The 13,528-nt window shown below is 38.5% G+C and overlaps 1 protein-coding gene across 1 annotated transcript; it reads right to left on the bottom strand.

Annotated features, from left to right (window-relative positions):
- Window positions 1-10,214: 10,214 nt before the first annotated feature.
- LOC122734794 (WD repeat domain phosphoinositide-interacting protein 2-like) lies at window positions 10,215-12,597 on the bottom strand. Its single transcript, XM_043975889.1, has one exon. It carries the CDS (start codon window positions 12,366-12,368, stop codon window positions 11,070-11,072), a length of 1,299 nt encoding a protein of 432 aa, XP_043831824.1. The 5' UTR covers window positions 12,369-12,597; the 3' UTR covers window positions 10,215-11,069.
- Between the last annotated feature and the right edge of the window lie 931 nt (window positions 12,598-13,528).

Genomic DNA, 13,528 nt, shown 5'->3' with positions numbered 1-13,528 from the left:
AGATGCCTTTTGCCAAACTGTCCTTATTCACCTCCATCTCACATGAAGTGGCCTTACTCCTTATCAAGACCAACCCCTCTACTTGTTCAAGTGATCTTTTTCCATCTCATATTCAGCAGATTGTCCCCTCTATCATCCCCAGTCTTTCAGTTATTTTCAATCTCTATCTTTTTCTAGATTATTTCCTAGAAAAATGTATGCCTCCCCCACCCTGGAAAAAAAAAACACAAAAAAAAACCCCACATCTCACTTGATCCTTCTATTCCACGATTATCTTCTATCCCTTTTGTCCACAATAGTTGCCTCCACTTTCTCTACTCGCACCCTCTTTTTTAACCCCTTATAATCTATCTTCTGATGTTGTCATTATACCTAAACTATTCTCTTCAAAGTTACTAATGATATCTTAGTTGCCAAATCAAATAGACTTTTTTTCAGTCCTCATTCTTCTTGAACTTTCTGCAGCCTTTGACACTGTTGATCACTCTCTCTTCCTTTATAAGTCCTTTATCTATAGATTTTCAGAATAATGTTCTCTCCTGCTTTACTTCCTACCTATATGACTGCTCCTTCTCTGTCTCCTTTGCTGAATTGTCTTCCAGATTACACCCTCTAACTGTAGGTGTCCATGAGGATTCTGTCCTGGGTCCTCTTATCTTCCCCCTCCATAGTACTTTGTGTGGTGATCTCATCAATTCCCACAGAATTAATTACCATTTCTACGCCAGTGATTTTCAAATTTACCTTTCCCCCTCCATCTCTCTGCTGCTCTCTAATATCACATCTCCAAATGCCTTTCAGGCATCTCAAATTGGATATCCAGTAAAATCTTAAACTCCATATGTACAAAATCAGAAAATATGATCTGTCCCCTGAAACCTCCCTACTCCTACCTTCCCTATTACTCTAGAGGGCTACAACATCCTCTCAAATCATCAAACTCACAACTTAGGAGTCATCCTGGATTCCTCTTTACCTCTCGCCCCCAATATCTAAGCTGTTGTCAAGGCCTGTCTATTTCACCTTTGTACAAGCTCTCAAATATACCTCCTTCTCTTCTCTGACACTTCCACCTCTCAGGCTCAGGCCCTCATCATCTCATGCCTTGATTTTTTAAAACAACATGAAGTGACTCTAACAGCCTCAGGTATCTCCCCTTCCAGTCCATCTTCCATTCAGCAACCAAAGTGATTTTTCTAAAGCACAGGTTCAACCATATCACCCTCATAGTCAATAAATTCCAGGGGCTTCCTATTGCCTCTAACTCTGCCCTGACTACTGACTTCTCTGGCTTCCTTTAAGTAAGTCAGAACTAAAATCTCATCTTTGGCAGGAAGGTTTCCCTAACCCTTCTTAATTCATACAAGTCAAGACATCACCCCATGATGTCATTTGTCCTCTTCAAAAACAAAGGACATCTATATATATAAACACATACATACCTGTGTGTATGTTTACACACACATAAATAATATCACCTACTATATGCAAGGTACTGTGCTAAGCGTTTCACAAATATTATCTTGTTTGATCCTTATAACAACCCTGAGAGGTAGGTAGTGTTATTATCCCCTTTTATACTTGAAGAAACTGAGGCAAGCAGAGATTAAGTGATTTACCCAGTGTCATATAGTTAGGAAGTATTTGAGACTGGATTTGAACTCAGATCTTCCTGACAGCAGGTCAATGCTCTATTGATTATACTACCTATAGGAGTTTACATTCTAAGATCAGTTCTCCTTTCTAGCTGTTCCATCCTTACCACTCTCCTCCCCAATATACATTAATATTGTCAGTCACCAAAGGGCCCCATGAGGCCAACTCTATTCTATGGAAAATGTTATCCCTTGGCCATTTAGGGGGGAAAAGTGGCTTTAGGCTGACTTTATATAAGAGAAAAACAGTATTTTTGGTTTGTGTGACATGGGGAACACTGGCAAAGGACCAACCAGCATGGCATGCCTGCATCAAAGAAGATGCTGTACTCTATGAATGCAGCAGAACTACAGTAGCTCAAAAGAAACATAAGATGCACAAATTTAGAACCATCTCCAATCCAAATGTTTATGTGAGCTATTTGTACCTGACCTATAATAGAGTCTTCTGAGCTCATATTGGTCTGATCAGCCACAGTTGGACACTGTGATGTTTAAAATCTAAATGTGTGAATAAAATCTAATGTGTGGTCACCTTAAATGAGAAGCTTATAGCACCAGTCTGTGGGCATTAAGCATTTATTAAAGTATATGAGAAGTTAGCAAAAGAGGGAGGAAGAACACATGTAGTTCAGAAAGAAAAAGCCTAGCTACCCTTGCCCCTGCCACTACTACTGCGACCTCCAACCAAAGGAAGGATTCCCCAGTTCTCCTAGAGCAGAAGCTCCCTGTGGGACCACCCAGGTGGTTTCCCACACAAAGCTCCAAGCTATTTGGCTGATAGCACTGATTGACATGACTCATAGGCAGTTCTATGAATAGATGTAACTTCCAGACACTAGTCAAATGCTTTCTCCTCAGGGTGGCGCTGCCCTGGTTCTCACAATGTCTTTCTCGGCAGGGGTGGGGTGGCACTCTGATTCTTACAACACACTCTACATATTGTACCTCGACTCTAGCATAGTAATATCATTTTGGTCCTCTTTGAGAAGGAAGAACAACAACCAACCTTCCACATTTAATGATATACTAAGCTCTGGGCCTTTACAGTGGAACAGGAACTAATACAAACAATGATACTATGTGATAACACATGACTAATACATTACATAGTGATATATGAGAACCCAGCAGGGGTAGCTGGGTGGTACAGTGGACAGAGTACCAGGCTTGAAGTCAGGAAGTCTCATCTTCATGAGTTCAATTCTGGTCTTAGACACTTAATGACTATGTGATCTTGGGCAAGTCAGTTACCTCTGTTTCCCTCAGTTTCTTTATCTGTAAATGGAGCTGGAGAAGGAATAACAAACTATTCAGTATCTTTGCCAAAAACAAACAAATGGGGTCACGAAGAATTGGACACAAGAAAAAGTTTGCTTACTGCCAAAGTAGAATACCTTCAGGAAAGACCGTGGTGATAGCTTTTTTGACTGGGAAAATAATGTAACCTAAATTTGTGGAAAACTCTGAAAACTAGCCCTTTGTAATTGACTTAGGAAGGAACAGTCACTGCTGATATCTAACAGCAGAGTGACATGATCAGTACCATATGTAAGAAGATTATTCTGGTTAAGATGGAAAAGATGGATGATGACAAAGAGTGAGGGGTGCAAAAAAATAAGACACTATATAGTTCTAAGGCATGATGAACATAATCTGTAGAAGGTTTGTAGTAAGAGAAAAAGAAAATCATAGTATCTGGATGTGTATCATAGTGTCAGGTTTAGAGATGAAAGGTACCTCAAAGGGCATCTACACCAAATGCCTCATTTTTCAGATGAGGAAAATGAGATCTGAGGAGGTTCAATGATTAGTCCAAAGTCACTTCCACAAATTTTAAGCCTCACAAGTGGTATCTGCACTCAGGTTCTCTAGTTTGAAAGCCAATTGAAATCAATGGGACTTTATAGCTGATTGGCTATGAGACATCAGGAAAGGAAAGAAATAAAATTTGACATGAAGTTCTACATTGACTGTCTTGGCCAGCAGACCTGCACAATTTTGGAGAAGCTAAATGATCTCATCTTTCATAGGTTTCAATTCTCAATTAACTATTTTTGCTATACCTTTTTCAAATGGTAAGCCTACTCTTTGATAAAATAAAAGAAAACAAGTAAATTAAAGCAAGTAAAGCAAAATAGGAGTTCAGTAGCATTACTTTCTCTCTGAATTCTACATCATTCACTCTCAAAAATGGGTCTATCCTTTTTCATGTCTTCTTAGGACATGCACAGCTAAAAGGTCTCTTTTATAGTTCTTAATCATTTTCCCCAGGCCCAGATAACTTTGGGTATTAGTCTTTCTAATACTATTTTTATATCTATACCATTCTTTTATGTGATTTTTAAAAAAACCTACACCCTCTTACCATCTTTCCCCAGTTTCCTTTTGTGAAGAGATTCCTATGTAGCCCTATTGATCTCTGCAGAAGTTCTACTTTTCTTATTCATATAACAATCATTTGTAATAATATTTTCTGAATTTCATAGAATCATAGGAGGTATAACTAGATCTCACAGGTCTTCCAGCGCATCATTTTACAAGTGTAGAAACTCAAGGCCAAAGAGGTGAAGTGATTTTTTCAAGGTCACAGAAAAACACTAAGTGGGACTCCTGAGTTTTGAACCCATGTTTTCTAAGTGTAAATTTAAAGGTTATCTGCTAAAACATACTACGTCAATCTCCAGTTGAAAAGAAAAGGTGAAGATACCTAAAGAGATAGCTCAAAAGACAAAAAATGCACACAGTTAGAGGATTGGTTCTGACACCTGGTATTAAACAGGCATATTTAGTCAAATGGTTATTAAAAACCAAGCAATGGGAATAGGTGGAACACAGGATACTTATCTCAAATCTGAAGGTTTCTTTGACAATAGGAAAATTTAATTGTTCATTCTCTGTCACTCTTCCTGCTGATAGAAAGGAAAGGGCATTAATGCCTCCCAGTGAAATGTGAAAGGCATTATTCTGCATGATAAAATTGCAAAGCTCCCCAAGAATTATAATAGGAGTGACTGTAAAAACCAGAATTGTTAACTGCCCTGAAGGTTAAGATACAGTCTACCCACTGGGGTTTCCTTTAATCATCTTCAAAATATTGCTAAGTCTGGCACTGGAGGAAACCACTGTGTTTTTATTTATGAAGGTGCTTTTCCTCCGGGACACTGTGTTATTAAACACTTCAGACCAAGAACTACCTTGTATAACTTTGTGTGAGTTGTATATAAATTGTAAAAGATATAGCTTAGGGGTGAAAAAAAAGTGCTCTCCTGGTTATGTTCTATTAGTAAGGGAATAGTCAACACTCAAAAGGTTCCCAGGTTTGCCTTGATCTAAGTTCCCAGGAGTTGCAGGCTGAGAGAGAGAAAGAGACACAGAGAGAGAGAGAGAGAGAGAGAGAGAGAGACTCTCAATTTGGCAAAAACTAGGTGTCAGGTAGGACCAACAAAGACCCAGGAAGACAGCAGAACATTAAATCTGGACTTGAGGAAGCAAATAAATTCTCTGTTCCTTTAAGAACAAAAAGATCAATCTAAAACTCACCAAATCGCCAGCTAGGTGGCACAGTGGATAAAGCACTGGCCTTGGATTCAGGAGGACCTGAGTTCAAATCCAGCCTCAGACAATTGACACTTAACTAGCTGTGTGACCCTAGGCAAGTCACTTTACCCTCATTGCCCTACAAAAAACCAAAAAAATAAATAAAATTAAAATTAAATCACCAATATCATTAAATGCCTTAATGTTCTCTTTTGTAGCATCAAAGAGCCCATCATCAGCGATAGCATGGTACAGCATAGTTCTAGCTTTGTCACATGAAAACTGAGTTACTCTAGATGAGTTCCTTCCTCTCTCAATCTCAGTTTACTCATCTATAATAGAAATGAAGGGATGAGACAGGCTCATTCCCTCCTAACATGCTTTCCATATCTATCAGACATTGTATGAGTTTCTCTTTTATATGAAAAGATTTACCTCCTTCCATGAATATCAAACATTTAGGACCTCCTCCCCCCACCACCACTCTGTAGGCCCCATCTTGAAGCAATCCTGACTAGAGATGGAGCCTTCTTTTTTTATCCTGAAAGGCAATAAAAAATCTCACTTTATACTTGACTGACCTTTGAGCCATCACTCTGTAATAATGCATGTAATGAATTATCTTAAGCCCCAAGTGCCAAAGTTCAATTATAAACAAGGTCGGTCACCAACAATTATGTAAAACGCTTACCTCTTTTTCTGTGACACATTTCTGAACTCCTAACTACAATGCATCACTTCATAATATTAGAAGCTGATCAGAGTATTTAAAGTGGCCTCCATATAACTTTAGTTAGTATATCCAACTGACAGACATTTGACAGACAAGCTTAAAATAAGGCAGTATTCATTTTCTTAAACATTCCAGAGGAGTTCCAAATCAGAGAAGATGGTCCTTATAGAAATGAGGGACTAAAATGGTCCTAGAACCACCCATGTTCTTGAATCTGGATACTTGAAGGCAATTTCAAACCCTTAAGTAAAGGTTATTTTGTAAAGTACCAAAGTACTCGATATTTCAGCTGAAAAATCTCAGTCAGACGTAGTCCCACTGTCTACACAAGGGTTCTTACAATGGCTTTGAAAAGTCCTATTCATTCATTTTTTAAAATATAACAACACGGGTTTAATGTCTTATGCAGTTAGAGAATTCTAACAGCAAAGGGCTTTTGATCAGATCTGGACAGTTCATGGAGTGGAATGTAATTTGTAAGCATACTTTTACACCATTTGTACACACATACAAGACACACATTAACAACACATGCTACAGCTTCATCTGAAAAGGAAATGGGAAAAATAAAATTAATTAATTAAAGTTCAGTAAGAAGAAAAAAAAGTGCGCCAGATAACATGGAGGTGAGACAATGAAAGGCTCTATCAAATTTTAAGCTTTAATAAGGTTTGACTTTTCAAAGTTGAATTCTTCCCTAGTCTATCATTGATAAAGGATGAAGAACGAGGAGAAAAAGTCATGTCTATTCAAAGCAATTTCAGGAATTCTGCCTGAAACTTGCAGGATCTTAAGACAATGGGAACAAAGTATTAAAAGGGGAAAAGATATCCAATATGGACCAAAGTTATTTCTATGTTATGACCCTGGTCAGGTGAGAACTAAAATTTACACATGAAAAATCTGGCTTCTTGATAAATGCCTCCAAATGTGTAATTTCAACCTGAAATAAGTTATGCACATACAAAGAATCAGAGTTCTAGATCATGAATTCTACCAGAATTGCACCAATAGCTCAAGTGTACTATCCTCTTATGTCAAAAAGAAAAAGCTATTAGCCCTCAACTCTGGAAACCATAGAACAAAAGACAAAATCTTTCACCTAACTGCATTCTTTTTGGTTTTGATAATTATTAGGTATACTCGTAAAATATATTTGGATTTTTAGTTGCTCAAGAACAAAACTATCAAATATTCTTTTCAATTAAGTAGCTCAGTCATTCAGCATGCAAGAGATAACTTATCTATACCTATTATAAAGTCATGCTTCATGTAACTTGTTTGTGCCAACTCTGTTATGAAAGTCAAGAAAATATAAAAGTAATTTAATATAAAAAATTTTTCTAACTTAGTTTAATTGTTCTGGTCACTATCATCTCTAGGGTCTCAACTTTGCTTATACAAAGGAGCTATAAATAGCTCCTTTGCCCGATAGTCAACATTACAACAATATTTTTAAATCTCTCATTCTGTAACAGTTTTATAAGTCTTTTTTTGTGTGACACACTGCATGTAGTTGAGGGGAAGGAGAGATGATCTGTGAAAAAAAAAAGCAAAGAGGTTGTGTAGGGGCTGCAGGGAAAACAAAGAAGGTCAATAATCGAAAGGAAGCATCCAGAAATTTCTCAGTTGTTCCCACCATCACTTCTGATATCACTCAAAATCACAATTTGCTGGGGCAGCTCCTGACTCTTTTTCTTGCCCAGGGATATCCGGGAAAGAGATAAAATGAAACCAGACTTAGTGGGCATGGTAGCTACCTCCTTACCCAAGGTAGGAGAGGTTCAATCAATGATTTGGCCAATATGTAATTGTCATGGTGCCAGAGAAGAGCAGAAACAGAATACATAAATACCCAGGTAGCATCCTTGCTAATATAGCAAATGAGCTTTCATTTTTATTGGGGTCATATGCTAACACGAGAGCCCAAAAGACTCACACTCTGCAAGAAATAGTAAGTCAAATACCATTAGTTTGTTTGGCTTATAAATGAATGGTTGAGGGGGCAGCTAGGTGGCACAGTGGATAAAGCACCGGCCTTGAATTCAGGAGGACCTGAGTTCAAATCCGGCCTCAGACACTTACTAGCCGTGTGACCCTGGGCAAGTTACTTAACCCCCATTGCCCCTCAAAAAACAAACAAACAAACAAATAAATGGATGGTTGAAGAATCAGTGCCAAGACAGGCTATAAACTAGCCTTTGACTTTACCACAAACTAGGGCTGGACTACATGCAGTTAGCTCATTATTTCTGGTACTATGGAATAAAAATAGCATACACAGGTAATTCAAGACATTAATCATGGCTAGTAGTGGTTTCTAGTCCAGCAGACCAGAACTGAATTAACCATCAGGTGAGCTGCAGTGCAATAGTTGATTCTGACTCAAACTAGTTCACTCAGCTTTCTTTCCCTCTTTTAAAAAAATAAGCCAAATAATTAACAAAATTTGTTAACAACAAAAAATGGGACATTTCTGAGAGATCAACAAATTAATAGGATATGCAGAACTGGGCTAAGGTATACTCTAATTTTTAGTCCCATTTATCTCTGCTGCATAAGTGCATCTAATACTAAGGTAGGTAGGTAACCCGTGGCACTTGCTGAAGGCACTCTAATAATACCTACCACATGCTAAAGGGATTATTGATCCCTGTCTAATAATAGATATTAAATTACATTAAATTTTGTTTCCTTTCCTTTTTTTCCATCTCCAAATGGAAGAGTTGCTAACGAGCAGTAAAACAACCAAAATATTGGCTAAAGGGTATAGACAGACGTTCACCAATAAAGTATACACTCAATGAGAAATGCTTACCTCCATTTCTGAGGTACACACAGTCAAAGATTATTTCTTTTCCTTCTAATAAAAGTGGCTTTTACTTACTTTAAACTTCCTTTCTTGGCTAGTCACATCTTCCAAAAACACTTTTGGCAATACCAATTATCAAAGAAAAATGCAAATGTGTATCTTTTGCCCCAGGTAACTATCTGCCTTATTATGAAAGCAAATTCAGCCCTTCAAATGAAATAAACAAAGAAATAAATAAATGGGTATGCTCCCAAAATTATGTCGATGACTTTTCACTGCAAAAGAAAGGAAAAAAAAAACAGTTTTTTCTTCATTCATCAAAAAACCCAAGTTAGATTCTGAACTATAAGGGGAGCACTTCTTACTCTGAATGGCAAAACCTAGACATGAAATCCAATGCTACCTACATCCTGGTAGTGGAGAAAACTAAAAGAGAAAACTTAAGGCTTTTAGATAATTTGAGCCATGGAAAGTAGAATCTTTCTACAGGGCCATGCCATAAGGACTATGAAAAAAGTAAAAACTTCTGCCAGCATTTCTACTACTTCAACTCCAAGAGATACCTAAATGATTGTACATTGTTCCTAGGAATCACTTTATAGCAAGGCTCCAGTGTGAATAGACCAAAATTTTTAAAGAGAGATATGGGTAGTCATCACTTTTTTAAAACCACTTTGTTCATTTAGATGCTTACCAGACCATTTGTCTTATCTTTATCAACTTATAGAATTGATTTCTGAAAAGATGAACAATCACATGCAGTCAGGATTTTGCCTTAGAGATTTGTTTTACCGATGATAATTTTGGTTACCATCTGTAAAATTAACTTTTTTTTTCCCTTTCATATATGGCTTAATTCAGCCAGTGACCAAGACATTTAGAATCACAATCTCATAGTTTGCTAAATACATCAAGAAATTAGGACACAAAAGGTACACAGAACATAACCTAGCTAAGTAGGTTTTTTATATCCAGTTTCTTCTTATATTTCTCTTATAAAGATCAAAGATCCCCTCACAGAATGTAAAGGGTGAAGTTACTATCAGAATACAGTTTAGCTACAGATTGAACTTAGTTTTTTGTTTTGTTTTGTTTTTGTGCTTTCCTGGTAAAACTAAGTTGATAGGCACTCTTCTTAATGTCAGCACAGTGATTCAAAGAAAGAAAAAAAAAACAACTAAAATTTAAAATAAGGAACAGATGATTTAACTCTGCATGCCATCTTAGATATTTTCAAGTACTTTTTCTACTTCATGTGCCGAAGGGAAGGAGTTGGCTTTTGATCTGAAAAGAGACTTCTCTTGTCCAACTCCCACAAAACAAAAGTCCACCACAGAAGAAGTCCCACAAATGAGCAACATTCAAGAGGTATTTAATTAATGAAAAATAAAATAAGGTTTATATATATATATATATATATATATATATATATATATATATATATATATATATATATATATAAAATGGTCCAGGGGTGGGGAACTGAAGAGAGAGAGTGTTAAAAGATCATACATCAGGGGAGGCTAGGTGGCACAGTGGATAAAGCACCGGCCCTGGATTCAGGAGTACCTGAGTTCAAATCCGGCCTCAGACACTTGCCACTAGCTGTGTGACCCTGGGCAAGTCACTTAACCCCCATTGCCCTGGAAAAAAAAAAAAGAAAAAGAAAAAAAAAAGGTCACACATCAGTCACCAGAGCACACTGACAAGCCGATGCATAAGAAACTTTCTGGACTTTTGTCAGTGCAGAACTAACCTCAGCATTAAGAATCATGTCTTCACACTTTTATATATACTTACTATTATATACATGCATAAAAAGAAATACAAATTTTGTTATACAGTGACTTCTCTTTCTCCTATGCTAGCTTAGCACATGAATGCATTCAAAGCAAGGAGGTTCTATGGGTTCACCAAACAGCTAATTTTGGCAAATAAATTGGAAAAAAAACACCACCAAGAAAGCTAAAATAAAGAAGATTAAAAGACAGAGTTGAAACCTATATATTTTTCTCAGTAGTATAGAATTAGCCTAAGGCTACAACTTAATGTCTTTGCCATCCTGTCTCCCCAAATCATGTCAAAGTTCACAGCAGCTTAACACAGAGTCCTTGAAGAAGTATCAAACCAGTGTCCTCTGCTTCAAGAGGTTAGAGTTCAGGGGCAGCTTAGGTGGTGCAGTGGATAAAGCAACGACCTTGTATTCAGGAGTACCTGAGTTCAAATCCGGCCTCAGACACTTGACGCTTACCAGCTGTGTCACCCTGGGCAAGTCACTTAACCCTCATTGCCCCGGAAAAAAAAAAGGTTAGAGTTCACAGGTTAAAGTTCAGTCAGTCCGAAGAATCATGGGAGGATGCTCACTGTCTTCATCCAATACTAGTGCACTGATTTCATCTTCCAGACAAGCACCACCCACTGCACCCAGGTCCTCTATGTATGCATGTCTGGTAGGTGAGGAAGGTACATAAGCACCTCTTGTCACAGCAGCCCTGTAGGTCTGAGCTACTAATGGACGGTCATAAGATGCAGATTCTGAGATTTCATTGTCCAGCTCCATACTTCCATCCAACTTGTGTTGTTTCATCAGAGTGCACTCCCCTCCTTCCTGAAGATCCAGGTTGTACATATATAAGTATCCATCTGAGGCTCCCACTAGTAATCGGGGAATCTTCTGAATTGTGGCAAGTGAACAGATATTTTTGTGACCGCAGAATGGTAGTCGGACAGTAGCAAATGCTCTACCCTGGTTAAACATTTCTGTTACTTGAGAGGTAGGGGCCATAAGCACTTTTCCAAAGTAACCAGTCCAAGTAGTAGGTTCCTCCTGAGGTTTCTCTTTCACAGTCTCAAGTTTGAAGATGTGTACTGTTTCAGTGTTACTGGATGCAGAGAGGAACATTCCATCCATACTGAAGGCCAAAGAGCAGATGCTTACACACCTCTTTACTCCTCTCCGGAACTCAAAGATTTTCTGTCCTTCTGGGATGGAAAAAACCCTAATCACAGTTCCCTTCTCAGAAGCAGTGGCAAGTTTCGTACCACTTGCATCAAAAGCCAAGGCTGCTAAGGGACTATCATGAGCTGGTATCATATTAGCAGCCTTCAAATTAATAGTGTCAAAGACTTGTACTTCCCCAATAGTTGCACTCCCAGGATAAGCCAGATAACAATTGTCATTGCTTATGGACAGTGCACACAAACCTGCAGGGTTAGGGGGAGTTTCCCTGATTGTATGCAGTACCTTCATATCACGAATATTGTGTATGTACAGACATTCTTCTAGGCATACTATCAACCTCTGCCTATTCAATCTGACTGCCAATATGGTATTGGGATAGCTATAATTGCATATTTCAGTCCCCTTCTTAAAGTGACAGACTTTTAGCTTTCGTGGAGCTTTAAGGCTAACAATGACGACCAGACTACTTGAAAACAATCTCTCCACAATACATACATCTTCCGTATCAGTGCATTCATAAATCTGTTCCAGCTTATCCACAGAAAAAAGGGAGAAGAATTTGTAACCAGATTTACTACCAACAGCTAAGGACGTGCTGTCCTGGTTGAAGCCGGCGAATAGCAGCTGGCTAGAGCCGGCCTCCCCGCTCTGACTTGCCAGGTTCATGGCTGAGAGGTGGGGGCTGGGCTCGGGCACTCTACCTCCCGGGCCGGGAGAGACAGGAAGTCCGGGTCGGCTCCCGATCCCGCTCTCCGCCGCAGCTGTCTCCTCAGTCGCGGGTCCTCCAGCTGCTGTGGTTGTTGCTACGGCTCCTACCCTGTCGCCGCACCTGTCCCGTCTCTTGTTTATGCTCTAGATCCTAAATCTCGCAGGGCGCTTGTGCTGCTCCGCCCCCATGGCCGCACACGCCCCGGGGTCGCGCACAGGCGCATATTCATTTTTGCAAAGGCAAGAGAACTCAGTCTTATAGAGTAGCATTCTTTACTGCAAGCTGCATCCTTTCTCTTAATGCTCTGTTGAATTAAATAAGAGAATAGGCAGAAAATAAATAATCGGTTCTATATAGAGGATATCAAAGAAAGTAATTAAGGAACACATACATAGCATTTGAGTTGCAAGGAGGAGAATGAGTTTAAATATATTTAAGAAAAGAATAGTAATTATAAGATATGGGGGAAATGCACATGAGAAATAGAGATAGAGTTTTGTCAGTGTAGAACAGTCTTCTAACTGGTCTATCACTTAATAGGTAAGCCCTAGGGAATTTCTTGAAGATTATGAAGCTTAAATGACTTGCTTGGGTCACATCTTAGGTCTGTATTAGATACGGAATTTTAACCCAGATATTTCCAATTCCTAAGTAGTATTTTATCCACTATACAACACTGCCTACAAAAACAGCTCTACTAGGCCTGTGATTTGACTGCTGTGCAAAATTTCCAGTGAAGAAACTAATTGCTAAAGCTTGTGAACAGTTTTTCTGAAACTTAATGTATTAGAGAGTTTAATGGGAGCACTGAGAAATAAAGAGACTCCCAGAATCATGTAAACACTACCCAACAGAGGTAGACCTGACCCCAAAGTTTCTTGACTCCTAGGCCACTCTTTTTCAGCCAAGGCATGTGGCCTCCCCAAAAACCAACCTAAAAGGAAAAAAAAAAAAAACAGAGAAAAAAATGAGAGACCCTAAGGGTCAAAGTTGGCTTGGGAGATATCTGTAGTCCTAAATGAAGATTTTTTTTTTAAAAAAGGTATATTTAGATTTATGAGGATTTCTTTCTTTTGTAACTTTCAGTTGCACGTAGACTATAGGGAGGATCCTCTCT

The sequence above is a fragment of the Dromiciops gliroides genome, chromosome 1, assembly GCF_019393635.1.
Source record: "Dromiciops gliroides isolate mDroGli1 chromosome 1, mDroGli1.pri, whole genome shotgun sequence".
NCBI lineage: Eukaryota > Metazoa > Chordata > Mammalia > Microbiotheria > Microbiotheriidae > Dromiciops > Dromiciops gliroides.
Note: the sequence above shows the minus strand (reverse complement) of the source record. Positions and strands in the feature narration are given on the sequence as shown.

What these genes read in the sequence shown, in the direction of transcription:
- LOC122734794 (XM_043975889.1), bottom strand. Translation starts at nt 12,368, where the DNA reads ATGAACCTGGCAAGTCAGAGCGGGGAGGCCGGCTCTAGCCAGCTGCTA.